The 18,419-nt window shown below is 40.8% G+C and overlaps 1 protein-coding gene across 1 annotated transcript; it reads left to right on the forward strand.

Annotated features, from left to right (window-relative positions):
- The first annotated feature begins 2,078 nt into the window (after positions 1-2,078).
- LOC124151150 (uncharacterized oxidoreductase YrbE-like) lies at positions 2,079-18,282 on the forward strand. The gene is made up of 7 exons (XM_048382997.1): positions 2,079-2,300; positions 3,198-3,268; positions 7,908-8,016; positions 8,503-8,633; positions 14,380-14,606; positions 15,439-15,604; positions 17,887-18,282. The coding sequence occupies exons 1-7, from the start codon at positions 2,083-2,085 to the stop codon at positions 18,003-18,005; spliced, it is 1,041 nt and encodes a 346-aa protein (XP_048238954.1). The 5' UTR covers positions 2,079-2,082; the 3' UTR covers positions 18,006-18,282.
- Positions 18,283-18,419: the final 137 nt, after the last annotated feature.

Raw genomic sequence — 18,419 nt, forward strand, 5'->3', positions numbered from 1 at the left:
GTATAGTGCACACCCTAGTATAACATTATGCGCACACATCCTCTAATGGATTCAGTATTTTGGAGGGAAAAAAAAGAATATTATGTGCAGAAAAAACTTACACCATACCCCTTTAGCGAAATCCGGTAAACAAACGGGTGATGAGAAATTTGAGATTAAAAATAACCAGACATGTTGATTTACCGTTCAAATTGTATGTTTTGCTCTGCTAGGCATTGTTTTACATCCAGGGATTTAGATTACCTTGTGCATTTTCTATGTTAATTTTGTTACCTGTCGGCAAACAGTGTAAGAGGCTTCACTGTGGGTCTCGACATGGAGTGTATGCTGAGAGGATGTATTGTTATTGTTTATGTTTGTATTAGATTTATATCATATCTTCCTATTTGATATCAATGGAATCTCTGAGACTGACACCCCCAGCAGTGATCTTTGGTCTCTTAAGATAGTAGTTGATGTGGTGTGACAAGCGTGGAATGTGGGGCAAGATGCATGCATGTAGGTTAGGGGCCATCTCAAACACTCAAAAGACAGATATTCAAAGAGGATGTGGAAACAGCTGTTGATACTTTCAAAACTTAATTTATCCATTTATTCACAAAATTTAAGAAGATATCAGAGTTGATTTATCTTTGTGCAAAATTGTAAAATCTTCCATTAAGTCTGCATGACCCGCACAGGGTTGAAGGCTGCGTAGCACAGTGAGGAGCTTGTGGCAGTGGCAGTAAAAATACTGCTGGAATGAGGTATTGATGTTTCTTTGTTTGTTGTTAAACGCCACACTCAGCAATATTCCAGCTATATGAGGGTGGTCTGTAAATAATCAAGTCTGGTCCAGACAATCCATTGATTGACATCATGAGCATCAATCCACACAATTCGAATACGATGACATGCATCGACCAAGTCTGCGAGCCTGACCATCCAATCGTGTTAGTCGCCCCTTACGAAAAGCATAGTCGCCTTTTACGGCAAGCATAGTTGCCTTTTACGACAAGCATAGTCGCCTTTTACGGCAAGCATAGTCGCCTTTTACGACAAGCCTAGTCACCTTATATGACAAGCATAGTCGCCTTTTTATGACAAGCATAGTCGACTTTTAGGGCAAGCATAGATGCCTTTTACGACAAGCATAGTCGCCTTTTATGACAAGCATAGTCGCCTTTTATGACAAGCATAGATGCCTTTTACGACAAGCATAGTCGCCTTTTACGGCAAGCATAGTCGCCTTTTACGACAAACATAGTCATCTTATATGACAAGCATAGTCGCCTTTTTATGACAAGCATAGTCGACTTTTAGGGCAAGCATAGTCGCCTTTTATGGCAAGCATAGTCGCCTTTTATGGCAAGCTATAAAATGGCAAGCATAGTCAACTTTTAGGGCAAACATAGTCGCCTTTTATGACAAGCATAGTCGCCTTTTACGACAATCATAGTCACCTTATATGACAAGCATAGTCGCCTTTTTATGACAAGCATAGTCGTCTTTTAGGGCAAGCATAGTCGCCTTTTACGGCAAGCATAGTCGCCTTTTACGACAAACATTGTCACCTTATATGACAAGCATAGTCGCCTTTTTATGACGGGCATAGTCGACTTTTAGGGCAAGCATAGTCGCCTTTTATGGCAAGCATAGTCGCCTTTTAGGGCAAGCTATAAAATGGCAAGCATAGTCAACTTTTAGGGCAAACATAGTCGCCTTTCATGACAAGCATAGTCGACTTTTAGGGCAAGTTTAGTCGCCTTTTATGACAAGCATAGTCGACTTTTAGGGCAAGCATAGTCGACTTTTAGGGCAAGCATATTCACCTTTTATGGCAAGCATAGTCGCCTTTTACGGAAAGCAAAGGAGCTTGTGACCAGTGACAGTATACAGACCTCTTGAACGAGGGTGAAAGTTTGTCTTTTTACTATTTATCACTTCACTAGGCAATATTCCAGTTATGTGGCTGCGGCCTGTAAATAAATGAGACCAGACAATCACTTGTAAATGAGTGAACACCTTAAGGCTTTACAAGGAATGTGAATGATGAAAGAAATACTAAAAAGGTTTTGATACTATCCCTTGATAGATATTGTAATGGCTGCAGTAACTGTAACTGTTGCTGTGTTTGGCTGTGGCCGGATGGGTAAACTACACCTGACCACCCTGGCTTCGCTGAGGGGGGTGAGGGTGAAGTGGGTGGTAGATGAAGCCGGTGTTCACCCTCAAGTACAGCAGGTGCTTGTTTCCCTCAGACTGCCGACCACAGACATTGCTGACATCACGGACATCAACACAGTGTTAGAAGACAAGGAGTGAGTGGCACTTCACGCTTCAAGTTGGGGGATGTTTCAAGCCAGGAAAGTTTGTTTTGTTTGGCACTTAGCAATATTCCGGCTTTAATACAGTGACCTATTAATAATTGAGTCTGGACCAGACAATCCAGTGATTGATATTATGAGCAACAAGACACATTGTCAGGTGCAATGACACACCTTATACCAAGTCTGCCACCCAATCCAGTAAACTGCCTCTTGAAAAATTTGAGGTGTACTTAAAATACAATTTATGTTAGGTTCTTATTTTGTGGGGGTGGTAGGGTAGCCTTGTGGTTTTAAAGCGTTCGTTAGTCACGCCGAAGACCCGGGTTCGATTCCAAACATGGGTACAATGTGTGAAGCCCATTTCTGGTGTCCCCTGCCGTGATATTGCTGGAATATTGCTAAAAACGGCGTAAAACCATACTCACTCACTCACTCTTATTTTGTGAAACACATATCACCATTACCAGTAGTTTTTATTTTATGTCCAGACTCGATTATTTACAGACTGCCATACAAAAGCTGGAATATTGCTTAGTGTGGCGATAAACAAATCAAACACTGGATCCTCGTGTGGATATTTTGTCGTTTGGGGATGTACTTGTTATTTCTTAAGCTGTACTCAACCATGTCCGTAGTTTGTCTCTTTATACTGAGGAACAACAAACACAGGAACAATACGGAGTGACACTAATTGATGATGGCTGATTTCATACCAATATCTTAAGCATTGTTCATGAATTAGAGTTCATGAATTAATGTAGAATATCAAATATCTAATGAAGGAATTCATTAGTAATTAAAGAAATGTGTTTTTAAAATAGTTTGTCAGTTTCTTAGTCCTGTAGTCCAAGTTGACGCAGCTTTAATGAATTAATTTTTGTTTCTGAGGGTGACAGCTGTCGTGATCTGTACACCTGCCTCAACCCACGAGAACCTGATACAGGCTGCACTGAACACAGGTATGTCGCACACTGAACACTGAACACAGGTATGTCACACACTGAACACAGGTAATTCACATACTGAACACAGGTATGTCACACACTTAACACTGTACACAGGTATGTCACACACTGAACAAAGGTAATTCACATACTGAACACAGGTATGTCACACACTTAACACTGAACACAGGTACGTCAAACACAGAACACAGGTATGTCACACACTGAACACTGAACACAGGTAATCCACACACTGAACACAGGTATGTCACACACTGAACACAGGTAATCCACACACTGAACACAGGTATGTCTCACACTAAACACAGGTATGTCACACACTAAACACAGGTATGTCTCACATTGAACACAGGTATGTCACACACTAAACACAGGTATGTCTCACACTGAATACAGGTATGTCACACACTGAACACTGAACACAGGTATGTCACACACTAAACACAGGTATGTCACACACTAAACACAGGTATGTCACACACTAAACACAGGTATGTCTCACATTGAACACAGGTATGTCACACACTAAACACAGGTATGTCTCACATTGAACACAGGTATGTCTCACACAGAACACAGGTATGTCACACACTAAACACAGGTATGTCTCACATTGAACACAGGTATGTCTCACACTGAACACAGGTATATCACACACTGAACACAGATATATCACACACTGAACACAGGTATGTCACACACAGAACACAGGTATATCACACACTGAACACAGGTATGTCACACACTGAACACTGAACACAGGTATGTCTCACATTGAACACAGGTATGTCTCACATTGAACACAGGTATGTCACACACTTAACACAGGTATATCACACACTGAACACAGGTATGTCACACACAGAACACAGGTATGTCACACACAGAACACAGGTATGTCACACACTGAACACAGGTATGTCTCACATTGAACATAGGTATCTCACACACTGAACACAGATATATCACACACTAAACACAGGTATGTCTCACATTGAACACAGGTATGTCACACACTAAACACAGGTATGTCTCACATTGAACACAGGTATGTCTCACACAGAACACAGGTATGTCACACACTAAACACAGGTATGTCTCACATTGAACACAGGTATGTCTCACACTGAACACAGGTATATCACACACTGAACACAGATATATCACACACTGAACACAGGTATGTCACACACAGAACACAGGTATATCACACACTGAACACAGGTATGTCACACACTGAACACTGAACACAGGTATGTCTCACATTGAACACAGGTATGTCTCACATTGAACACAGGTATGTCACACACTTAACACAGGTATATCACACACTGAACACAGGTATGTCACACACAGAACACAGATATGTCACACACAGAACACAGGTATGTCACACACTGAACACAGGTATGTCTCACATTGAACATAGGTATCTCACACACTGAACACAGATATATCACACACTGAACACAGGTATGTCACACACTGAACACAGGTATGTCACACACTAAACACAGGTATGTCTCACATTGAACACATGTATATCACACACTGAACACAGATATATCACACACTGAACACAGGTATGTCTAACACTGAACACAGGTATGTCACACACTAAACACAGGTATGTCACACACAGAACACAGGTATGTCACACACTGAACACTGAACACAGGTTTGTCACACACTGAACACAGGTATGTCAAACACTAAACACAGGTATGTCACACACTGAACACAGGTATGTCTCACATTGAACACAGGTATGTCTCACACTGAACACAGGTATGTCTCACATTGAACACAGGTATGTCACACACTAAACACAGGTATGTCTCACATTGAACACAGGTATGTCTCACACTGAACACAGGTATGTCACACACTGAACACAGGTATGTCACACACTAAACACAGGTATGTAACACACTAAACACTAAACACAGATATGTCACACACTAAACACAGGTATATCACACACTAAACACAGGTATGTCTCACATTGAACACAGGTATGTCACACACCAAACACAGGTATGTCTCATACTAAACACAGGTATGTCACACACTAAACACAGGTATGTCACACACAGAACACAGGTATGTCACACACTGAACACTGAACACAGGTATGTCTCACATTGAACACAGGTATGTCTCACATTGAACACAGATATGTCACACACTGAACACAGGTATATCACACACTGAACACAGGTATGTCACACACAGAACACAGATATGTCACACACTGAACACAGGTATGTCACACACAGAACACAGATATGTCACACACTGAACACAGGTATATCACACACTGAACACAGGTATGTCACACACAGAACACAGATATGTCACACACTGAACACAGGTATGTCACACACAGAACACAGATATGTCACACACTGAACACAGGTATCTCACACACTAAACACAGGTATATCACACACTGAACACAGATATGTCACACACAGAACACAGGCATGTCACACACAGAACACAGGTATGTCACACACTGAACACTGAACACAGGTATGTCTCACATTGAACACAGGTATGTCTCACATTGAACACAGGTATGTCACACACTGAACACAGATATGTCACACACTGAACACAGGTATGTCACACACAGAACACAGGTATGTCACACATTGAACACAGGTATGTCTCACATTGAACACAGGTATGTCACACACAGAACACAGATATGTCACACACAGAACACAGGTATGTCACACACTGAACACAGATATGTCACACACTGAACACAGGTATGTCACACACAGAACACAGGTATGTCACACATTGAACACAGGTATGTCTCACATTGAACACAGGTATGTCACACACAGAACACAGATATGTCACACACAGAACACAGGTATGTCACACACTGAACACAGGTATGTCTCACATTGAACATAGGTATCTCACACACTGAACACAGATATATCACACACTGAACACAGGTATGTCACACACTGAACACAGGTATGTCACACACTAAACACAGGTATGTCTCACATTGAACACAGGTATGTATCACACTGAACACAGGTATGTCACACACTAAACACAGGTATGTCACACACTAAAGACAGGTATGTCACACACTGAACACAGGTATGTCTCACACTGAACAGAGGTATGTCTCACATTGAACACAGGTATGTCACACACTAAACACAGGTATGTAACACACTAAACACAGATATATCATACACTGAACACAGGTATATCACACACTGAACACAGGTATATCACACACTAAACACAGGTATATCATACACTGAACACAGGTATATCACACACTAAACACAGGTATGTCTCACATTGAACACAGGTATGTCATACACTGAACACAGGTATGTAACACACTAAACACAGGTATATCACACACTGAACAAAGGTATATCACACACTGAACACAGATATATCACACACTGAACACAGGTATGTCACACACTGAACACAGGTATATCACACACTAAACACAGGTATGTCTCACATTGAACACAGGTATATCACACACTAAACAGAGGTATGTCTCACACTGAACACAGGTATGTCACACACTGAACACAGGTATGTCACACACTGAACACAGGTATGTCACACACTGAACACAGGTATGTCTCACACTGAACACTGAACACAGGTATGTCACACACTGAACACAGGTATGTCACACACTGAACACAGGTATATCACACACTAAACTCAGGTATATCACATTGAACACAGGTATGTCTCACACTGAACACAGGTATATCACACACTGAACACAGGTATGTCACACACTGAACACAGGTATATCACACTAAACACAGGTATGTCACATTGAACACAGGTATGTCTCACACTGAACACAGGGATGTCACACACTGAACACAGATATATCACACACTGAAGACAGGTATGTCTCACATTGAACATAGGTATCTCACACACTGAACACAGATATATCACACACTGAACACAGGTATGTCACACACTGAACGCAGGTATGTCACACACTAAACACAGGTATGTCACACACTGAACACAGGTATGTCACACACTGAACACAGGTATGTCACACACTGAACACAGGTATGTCACACACTGAACACAGGTATATCACACACTAAACACAGGTATGTCACATTGAACACAGGTATGTCTCACACTGAACACAGGTATGTCTCACACTGAACACAGGTATGTCTCACACTGAACACAGGTATGTCTCACATTGAACACAGGTATGTCTCACACTGAACACAGGTATGTCACACACTGAACACAGGTATGTCACACACTGAACACAGGTATGTCACACACTGAACACAGGTATGTCTCACACTGAACACTGAACACAGGTATGTCACACACTGAACACAGGTATGTCACACACTGAACACAGGTATATCACACACTAAACACAGGTATGTCACATTGAACACAAGTATGTCTCACACTGAACACAGGTAAGTCTCACACTGAACACAGGTATATAACACACGGAACACTGAACACAAGTATGTAACACAATGATTACCTGTATATCATTGTGTTATACTGAACACAGGTATACTGTTGTGTTAACAGTCATATCAAGACGCCGCTGGTTATGTTTATGCTCCAGGGAAGCATGTGTTCTGTGAGAAGCCCATCGGCCTGAGCTGTGAGAGCGCCACGTCCAGCTACCGCCTCGCGAGGGAGAAGCGCCTCACACTGTACTGTGGCTTCCAGAGGTGAGGGGAACTCTGCTGCTGTGGAGCGAGGGAGTGAGTTCGGTTTGAAAGCGGACTGAACCATTTTTGTAAGACATTCACCAAGAGGGCAAGTGCCGCTGTGTGTCCTCTACCCACATTAAGTCATCACGCCATTATCAATGAAATAATATTGTATTAATCCCAACTCACCTGATTGACAGGATATTTTTGTTTTAACTGAATTTCATTCTTTTAAGTTCTCTTATATTTTAAGACAATAGTATCTGTCTGCAGAAAGTCACTATTGGTCATTGTCCAGAGTATAAAAGCAGCTAGCAATATGGTGTAAGGTGTAGTGTATTATATCCCTGACCTCCCAAATCAGCTCTATATCTAACAATAACAATATCTTCAGGGTCTGCTCATATGACGTTTCAGAGCGTCAATGCAAATTGTGCAACAAAATACCTGAATCATCTCTACTTGAACACGGCATTAATGAGCGTACAATAATATTCCCAACAGACGAAAGGATGCAGACTTTAGTGAAGTGTACTCCAAGATCAGGCAGGGGGTCATCGGCAAACTCCGCATCCTCAAGCTCACATCACGAGATGGCCCTTCCCACAATACATCAGCCTTCCTCCAACATTCAGGTATATACCGCCATCATGTCATACATACTCTCTCTCTCTTCTTCCCTGTATGAACTGCCATCATGTCAAACATACTCTCTCTCTCTCTTCTTCCCTGTATATACTGCCATCATGTCATACATACTCTCTCTCTCTTCTTCCTTGTATATACTGCCATCATGTCATACATACTCTCTCTCTTCTTCCCTGTATATACCGCCATCATGTCATACATACTCTCTCTCTCTCTTCTTCCCTGTATATACTGCCATCATGTCATACATACTCTCTCTCTCTTCTTCCCTGTATATACTGCCATCATGTCATACATACTCTCTCTCTCTCTTCTTCCCTGTATATACTGCCATCATGTCATACATACTCTCTCTCTCTTCTTCCTTGTATATACTGCCATCATGTCATACATATTCTCTCTCTTCTTCCCTGTATATACCGCCATCATGTCATACATACTCTCTCTCTCCCTTCTTCCCTGTATATACTGCCATCATGTCATACATACTCTCTCTCTCTTCTTCCCTGTATATACCGCCATCATGTCATACATACTCTCTCTCTTCTTCCCTGTATATACTGCCATCATGTCATACATACTCTCTCTCTTCTTCCCTGTATATACTGCCATCATGTCATACATACTCTCTCTCTCTTCTTCCCTGTATATACTGCCATCATGTCATACATACTCTCTCTCTCTCTTCTTCCCTGTATATACTGCCATCATGCGATACATACTCTCTCTCTCTTCTTCCCTGTATATACTGCCATCATGTCATACATACTCTCTCTCTCTTCTTCCCTGTATATACTGCCATCATGTCATACATACTCTCTCTCTCTCTTCTTCCCTGTATATACTGCCATCATGTCACACATACTCTCTCTCTTCTTCCCTGTATATACTGCCATCATGTCATACATACTCTCTCTCTCTCTTCTTCCCTGTATATACTGCCATCATGTCATACATACTCTCTCTCTCTTCTTCCCTGTATATACTGCCATCATGTCACACATACTCTCTCTCTTCTTCCCTGTATATACTGCCATCATGTCATACATACTCTCTCTCTCTCTTCTTCCCTGTATATACTGCCATCATGTCATACATACTCTCTCTCTCTTCTTCCTTGTATATACTGCCATCATGTCATACATACTCTCTCTCTCTTCTTCCCTGTATATACTGCCATCATGTCATACATACTCTCTCTCTCTTCTTCCTTGTATATACTGCCATCATGTCATACATACTCTCTCTCTCTTCTTCCCTGTATGTACTGCCATCATGTCATAATACTCTCTCTCTCTCTTCTTCCCTGTATATACTGCCATCATGTCATACATACTCTCTCTCTCTCTCTTCTTCCCTGTATATACCGCCATCATGTCATACATACTCTCTCTCTTCTTCCCTGTATGTACTGCCATCATGTCATACATACTCTCTCTCTCTCTTCTTCCCTGTATATACTGCCATCATGTCATACATACTCTCTCTCTTCTTCCCTGTATATACTGCCATCATGTCACACATACTCTCTCTCTCCCTTCTTCCCTGTATATACCGCCATCATGTCATACATACTCTGTCTCCCTTCTTCGTTGTATATACCGCCATCATGTCATACATACTCTCTCTCTTCTTCCCTGTATATACTGCCATCATGTCATACATACTCTCTCTCTTCTTCCCTGTATATACTGCCATCATGTCATACATACTCTCTCTCTCTCTTCTTCCCTGTATATACTGCTATCATGTCATACATACTCTCTCTCTCTCTTCTTCCCTGTATATACTGCCATCATGTCATACATACTCTCTCTCTCTCTTCTTTCCTGTATATACTGCTATCATGTCATACATACTCTCTCTCTTCTTCCCTGTATATACTGCCATCATGTCATACATACTCTCTCTCTCTCTTCTTCCCTGTATATACTGCTATCATGTCATACATACTCTCTCTCTCTCTTCTTCCCTGTATATACTGCTATCATGTCATACATACTCTCTCTCTCTCTTCTTCCCTGTATATACTGCTATCATGTCATACATACTCTCTCTCTCTCTTCTTCCCTGTATATACTGCCATCATGTCATACATACTCTCTCTCTCTCTTCTTCCCTGTATATACTGCCATCATGTCATACATACTCTCTCTCTTCTTCCCTGTATATACCGCCATCATGTCATACATACTCTCTCTCTTCTTCCCTGTATATACTGCCATCATGTCATACATACTCTCTCTCTCTTCTTCCCTGTATATACTGCCATCATGTCATACATACTCTCTCTCTCTTCTTCCCTGTATATACTGCCATCATGTCACACATACTCTCTCTCTCCCTTCTTCCCTGTATATACTACCATCATGTCACACATACTCTCTCTCTCTTCTTCCCTGTATATACTGCCATCATGCCATACATACTCTCTCTCTCTTCTTCCCTGTATATACTGCCATCATGTCATACATACTCTCTCTCTTCTTCCCTGTATATACTGCCATCATGTCATACATACTCTCTCTCCCTTCTTCCCTGTATATACAGCCATCATGTCATACATACTCTCTCTCTCTTCTTCCCTGTATATACTGCCATCATGTCATACATACTCTCTCTCTCTTCTTCCCTGTATATACCGCCATCATGTCATACATACTCTCTCTCCCTTCTTCCCTGTATATACTGCCATCATGTCATACATACTCTCTCTCTCTTCTTCCTTGTATATACTGCCATCATGTCATACATACTCTCTCTCTCTTCTTCCCTGTATATACTGCCATCATGTCATACATACTCTCTCTCTCCCTTCTTCCCTGTATATACCGCCATCATGTCATACATACTCTCTCTCTCTTCTTCCCTGTATATACTGCCATCATGTCACACATACTCTCTCTCTTCTTCCCTGTATATACTGCCATCATGCCATACATATTCTCTCTCTCTTCTTCCCTGTATATACTGCCATCATGTCATACATACTCTCTCTCTCTCTTCTTCCCTGTATATACTGCCATCATGTCATACATACTCTCTCTCTCCCTTCTTCCCTGTATATACTGCCATCATGTCATACATACTCTCTCTCTTCTTCCCTGTATATACTGCCATCATGTCATACATACTCTCTCTCCCTTCTTCCCTGTATATACTGCCATCATGTCATACATACTCTCTCTCTTCTTCCCTGTATATACTGCCATCATGTCATACATACTCTCTCTCTCTTCTTCCCTGTATATACTGCCATCATGTCATACATACTCTCTCTCTCTTCTTCCCTGTATATACTGCCATCATGTCACACATACTCTCTCTCTTCTTCCCTGTATATACCGCCATCATGTCATACATACTCTCTCTCTCCCTTCTTCCCTGTATATACTGCCATCATGTCATACATACTCTCTCTCTTCTTCCCTGTATATACTGCCATCATGTCATACATACTCTCTCTCCCTTCTTCCCTGTATATACTGCCATCATGTCATACATACTCTCTCTCTCTTCTTCCCTGTATATACCGCCATCATGTCATACATACTCTCTCTCTTCTTCCCTGTATATACTGCCATCATGTCATACATACTCTCTCTCTTCTTCCCTGTATATACTGCCATCATGTCATACATACTCTCTCTCTCTTCTTCCTTGTATATACTGCCATCATGTCATACATACTCTCTCTCTTCTTCCCTGTATATACTGCCATCATGTCATACATACTCTCTCTCTCTTCTTCCTTGTATATACTGCCATCATGTCATACATACTCTCTCTCTCTTCTTCCCTGTATATACTGCCATCATGTCATACATACTCTCTCTCTCTTCTTCCCTGTATATACCGCCACCATGTCATACATACTCTCTCTCTCTTCTTCCCTGTATATACTGCCATCATGTCATACATACTCTCTCTCCCTTCTTCCCTGTATATACTGCCATCATGTCATACATACTCTCTCTCTCTTCTTCCCTGTATATACTGCCATCATGTCATACATACTCTCTCCCTTCTTCCCTGTATATACTGCCATCATGTCATACATACTCTCTCTCCCTTCTTCCCTGTATATACTGCCATCATGTCATACATACTCTCTCTCTCTTCTTCCTTGTTTATACTGCCATCATGTCATACATACTCTCTCTCTCTTCTTCCCTGTATATACTGCCATCATGTCATACATACTCTCTCTCTCTTCTTCCTTGTTTATACTGCCATCATGTCATACATACTCTCTCTCTCTTCTTCCCTGTATATACTGCCATCATGTCATACATACTCTCTCTCCCTTCTTCCCTGTATATACTGCCATCATGTCATACATACTCTCTCTCTCTTCTTCCCTGTATATACTGCCATCATGTCATACATACTCTCTCCCTTCTTCCCTGTATATACTGCAGTCATGTCATACATACTCTCTGTCTCCCTTCTTCCCTGTATATACTGCCATCATGTCATACATACTCTCTCTCTCTTCTTCCTTGTTTATACTGCCATCATGTCATACATACTCTCTCTCTCCCTCTTCCCTGTATATATCGTCATACCTACACAAATTGTTGTAAATATCGTCATACTTACACGAATGTTTGTATACATCGTCATACCTACACAAATTCTTGTATATATCGTCATACCTATACAAATTGTTGTATATATCATCATACTTACACGAATTGTATATATCATCATACCTACACAAATTGTTGTATATATCATCATACTTACACCAATTGTTGTATATATCATCATTCTTACACGAATTGTATATATCGTCATACCTACACAAATCGTTGTATATATCGTCATATCTAGACAAATTGTTGTATATATCGTCACACCTACATGAATTGTTGTATATATATCCTTATACTTACATGAATGGTTGTATATATCATCATACTTACACGAATTGTATATATCGTCATACCTACACAAATTGTTGTATATATCATCATACTTACACGAATTGGTGTATATATCATCATTCTTACACGAATTGGTGTATATATCATCATTCTTACACGAATTGTATATATCGTCATATCTACACAGATTGTTGTATATATCATCATACTTACACAAATTGTATATATCGTGATACCTACACAAATTGTTGTATATATCATCATACTTACACAAATTGTTGTATATATCATCATTCTTACAAGAATTGTATATATCATCATACCTACACAAATTGTTGTATATATCATCATTCTTACACGAATTGTATATATCGTCATACCTACACAAATTGTTGTATATATCGTCACACCTACACAGATTGTTGTATATATCATCATAGTTACACGAATTGTATATATCGTGATACCTACACAAATTGTTGTATATATCATCATACTTACACGAATTGTTGTATATATCATCACTCTTACACGAATTGTATATATCGTCATACCTACACAAATTGTTGTTTATATCATCATACTTACACGAATTGTTGTATATATCATCACTCTTACACGAATTGTATATATCGTCATACCTACACAAATTGTCGTATATATCGTCACACCTACACAGATTGTTGTATATATCATCATACTTACACGAATTGTTGTATATATCATCACTCTTACACGAATTGTATATATCGTCATACCTACACAAATTGTTGTATATATCGTCACACCTACACAGATTGTTGTATATATATCATCATACTTATACGAATGGTTGTATACTCAGGTGGAATATTTCTGGACAGCTGTGTTCATGACTTGGACGCTGCATGCTGGCTGGCTGGGGAACGCCCCCTGTCTTTAGTTGCGTACGGCCACGCCCATGAAGAGATGTTTGCTGAGTGCCAGGATGTAGACATGACTTCCATCATGATCAAGTTCCCCAGCGGCGCCATAGCAACCATAGACAACTCTCGGATAGGAGCAGAGTATGGATACGACCAGAGGCTAGAGGTATGAATATAATGGTTGTCATGGAGACAGTTTAGAAAGAGATCCATGCTGATATGTCCAGAGGTTAGAGGTGTAATATAATGGTTGTCATGGAGACAGTTTAGAAAGAGATCCATGCTGATATGTCCAGAGGCTAGAGGTGTAATATAATGGTTGTCATGGAGACAGTTTAGAAAGAGATCCATGCTGATATGTCCAGAGGTTAGAGGTGTAATATAATGGTTGTCATGGAGACAGTTTAGAAAGAGATCCATGCTGATATGTCCAGAGGCTAGAGGTGTAAGATAATGGTTGTCATGGAGACAGTTTAGAAAGAGATCCATGCTGATATGTCCAGAGGCTAGAGGTATAATATGATGATTGTCATGGAGACTGTTTAGGTAGAATCTTAACTGTGAAACATCCTAAAAAAGTCTTAGAAAAATATTACAAGGTCTAGGATGTAGCAATGTAAAAAAAACCTCAGCGAGTTGCAGATTTGTTTGCACCAATAAAAAGTTATAAAAGACGAACTTTTAAACAAATACATATATTTATACTTTGAGTGTCTTCTCAAATCCACAAAGCCCTGGGAGCTGGAACTCCATGAATAAGTAAGAGGCAATGAAAGACTAACTTAATATAATGGCATGGAATCCAAAAGACAAAAATACAAATATTCTTCAATAGTGGAAAATGTGCAGGCGCCAGCTGAGAGTTTAGTATGTCAATCATGGCACTCAGATTAATAATTAAGCCTTTTTCATAAATTTCTTATATTAAACTTTTGAGAAAATTTAGTAATTTATGGAGCTGAGACTTGGTTTTGTGTAACTGGTACTATTCCCAACAGGTGCTGGGTTCTTCAGGGATGTTGAAGATTGAGAATCCTCGGACAAGCAGCGTTCAACAGTGGTGCGACGTAGGGACTGTGCTGGCGCCAATGGTTCACGACGGAATACAGCGATACCTTGCAGCGTACAAGAGTGAGATGTCCCACTTCACTGACATTGTGAAAGGTGACACCAAGTTTTAAAGGAAATCTAATGTTTACCATATGTTTTGTGAAGATTATTTTTCTATTCATGTTTGTTTGTTTAACGCCGCACTCAGCAATATTCCAGCTTTATGACGGTGGTCTGCAAATAATCAAGACTGGACCAGACAATCTAGTGATTGACATCATGAGCATCGATCCACGCAGCTGGGATCGATGACATGCATCAACCAAGTCAGAGAGCCTGACAATCCGATCCAGTTTGTCGCCTCTTACAAGCATAGTCACCTTTTACGGCAAGCATGGGTTGCTGAAGACCTATTCTACCCCGGATCTTCACGGGTCTTGACAGAACAATGAAACTCCCATCTTCCCGAGGCAAGAGAGCTAACTGACTTTAAAAGTCCAGTTTCCACACTTGCCGAACTAGGCTGGAATAACTGGGCTATTACCAGTTATGTCCCTTCTAAGCCTCTCCTATGGACCAATCAGATTCCACCTCTCGTATCACTTGCATTTGCTTCAAACAAAATGGCGGCGCCCAGCCAGAATGATCTGATCGATTATCAATATCTATATTGTGATAAAACGGGTCTTACATCGCTAAATGCATCAAATCACGTGCGCACCTTGATTAAAAACGTGAATTGGAAAATATCTGCCGACAACGAGTTGGCGGTGCACATGCTTTGCAAATCCTGCAATCGACCAAAATCTGCATGACAGTTAATGAACCGGTTTTTCGATTTCGTTGCTTGATTTTGATTGGACTATGCATAGACTCGTTAGTCCAGCCAAAATGTAACTCCATAATACCAGCGTAGTTCGGCAAGGGTGGAAACTGGACTTTTACAGTCAGTTAACTCTCTTGCCTCGGGAAGATGTGAAACTCCATGGTAACCCTATGTTCACACTTCGTGTTTACTTGTATATGTTTGAGTAAAGATAAAACTTCACTCAACTTCAGTGTGTGCATGATCAGATGGTTTAATACATGTATCCAACTAGTTTTAGCCAGGCTGCAGTAAAACGAAATCCAAGTTAGACATCTAGTACCTAACTTGACACCTATAGCGGGTACTCGGGTAGGGTCGGGTATAGGGGGTCGGGTACGCGGGTTGTAAATTTGAACTTGTCCCAGCTGATGGGCGGTTGGGTAGCCTAGTGGTTAAAGCATACACTCGTCTTGCTGAAGACCCGGGTTCGATTCCTGACATGCCGTGATATTGCTGGAACATTGTCAAACGCACTCACTCTCCCAGCTGTAATAGAACATGCCTTTTTCTTATTTAACTTTCCTTACTGAGTAGGTAAGCTGTGAAAGTCCGAGGTGAATCAGTCCTTCAACTACCAGGGTGCATTTGTGTAAATATAATTCCTTGTATACTTTTATTACTAGTGTTTCATCGTCGCCCAACCCATCCCCCCTCACTACATACAGCAGCTCAGATCATAATATACTCAGGGAAAAGGAACTGTGCTTCATATAAAGTGGTGTAAATGTTATGCTATTGAAACTAACAACATGATATTTGGTCATTCATCTGTCCAGGGATCCGGAAATATTTTTTTGCCAAGTGGACATTTGCATTTGGCCACGCCCACCTCATATCTATTGTTGAATGTTCATGCGTGAATAAAAGAATAAACTCAAGAGCCTCTTTCATAACATATATACATGATATACATATAATTTATTATCAATGCAATGACACAGATCTAATATATACAATTTCAACCTATCGTGATGTTGGTTTGACTAATTTAGCTATGGAACGGTTTCCACTGTAAAGCTGTCAGTTTTGTCTAGCCTTCCAGCATAAATTCATTTTCACAAACTCATACCTGGTATCCGGAGATAGAGCGACACGCTCTAAAGGAGGGGTGTGTAACAACTCAATCAACAATATCAGTGTCTGGTGTGACCACCATTTGCGCTGATACAAGCGAGGCAGCGGCGGAGCATTGAAGACACTGATGATTGGAAACAACCTGGGAGATGTTGTTCCAAATGTCAACCATAGATTAGCCCAACTCAGCAAGCATGAACGGCTGGTTCTGGTCATCGTTCTGCCTCATCCAAGATAGTTCAAGGGAGTACAGCAATGGTATGCTGCCTTAGAAAGTCTGTTACAATGTGTGAGAAGCGTTATCCTGCTGCAACTTTACTGAACTTTTTATGAAGCGCAGTTACTTTTTTCCCCTGTTAGAAACAAAGTACCTGCATTCAAAGTCACTTTGTGTATTCTCATCTTTTGGCCTGACATAAACTATTTTTGTCTGACCCAAGTCTGTGTGTTGCAGGTGAGAGCGAGTGTGACATGACAGCCGAGAGTGTCATCACCGTCAGCCAGATGGTGGAGCTGTGCCAGGAGTCGCTCCGGACCGGGCATTCACTGCCTCTGCCACAGCTCCAAATATAGGCTCCACAGATATACTCCCAAAATAGTCCATGAGCCATAGCTCCAAATATAGGCTCCACAGATATACTCCCAAAATAGTCCATGAGCCATAGCTCCAAATATAGGCTCCACAGATATACTCCCTAAATAGTCCATGAGCCACAGTTCCAAATATAGGCTCCACAGATATACTCCCAAAATAGTCCATTAGCCATAGCTCCAAATATAGGCTCCACAGATATACTCCCAAAATAGTCCATGAGCCATAGCTCCAAATATAGGCTCCACAGTTACTCCCAAAATAGTCCATGAGCCATAGCTCCAAATATAGGCTCCACAGATATACTCCCAAAATAGTCCATTAGCCACAGCTCCAAATATAGGCTCCACAGATATACTCCCAAAATAGTCCATGAGCCACAGCTCCAAATATAG

The sequence above is a fragment of the Haliotis rufescens genome, unplaced genomic scaffold, assembly GCF_023055435.1.
Source record: "Haliotis rufescens isolate VD_foot unplaced genomic scaffold, xgHalRufe1.0.p SCAF_43, whole genome shotgun sequence".
In the NCBI taxonomy this organism is placed as follows: Eukaryota; Metazoa; Mollusca; class Gastropoda; order Lepetellida; family Haliotidae; genus Haliotis; species Haliotis rufescens.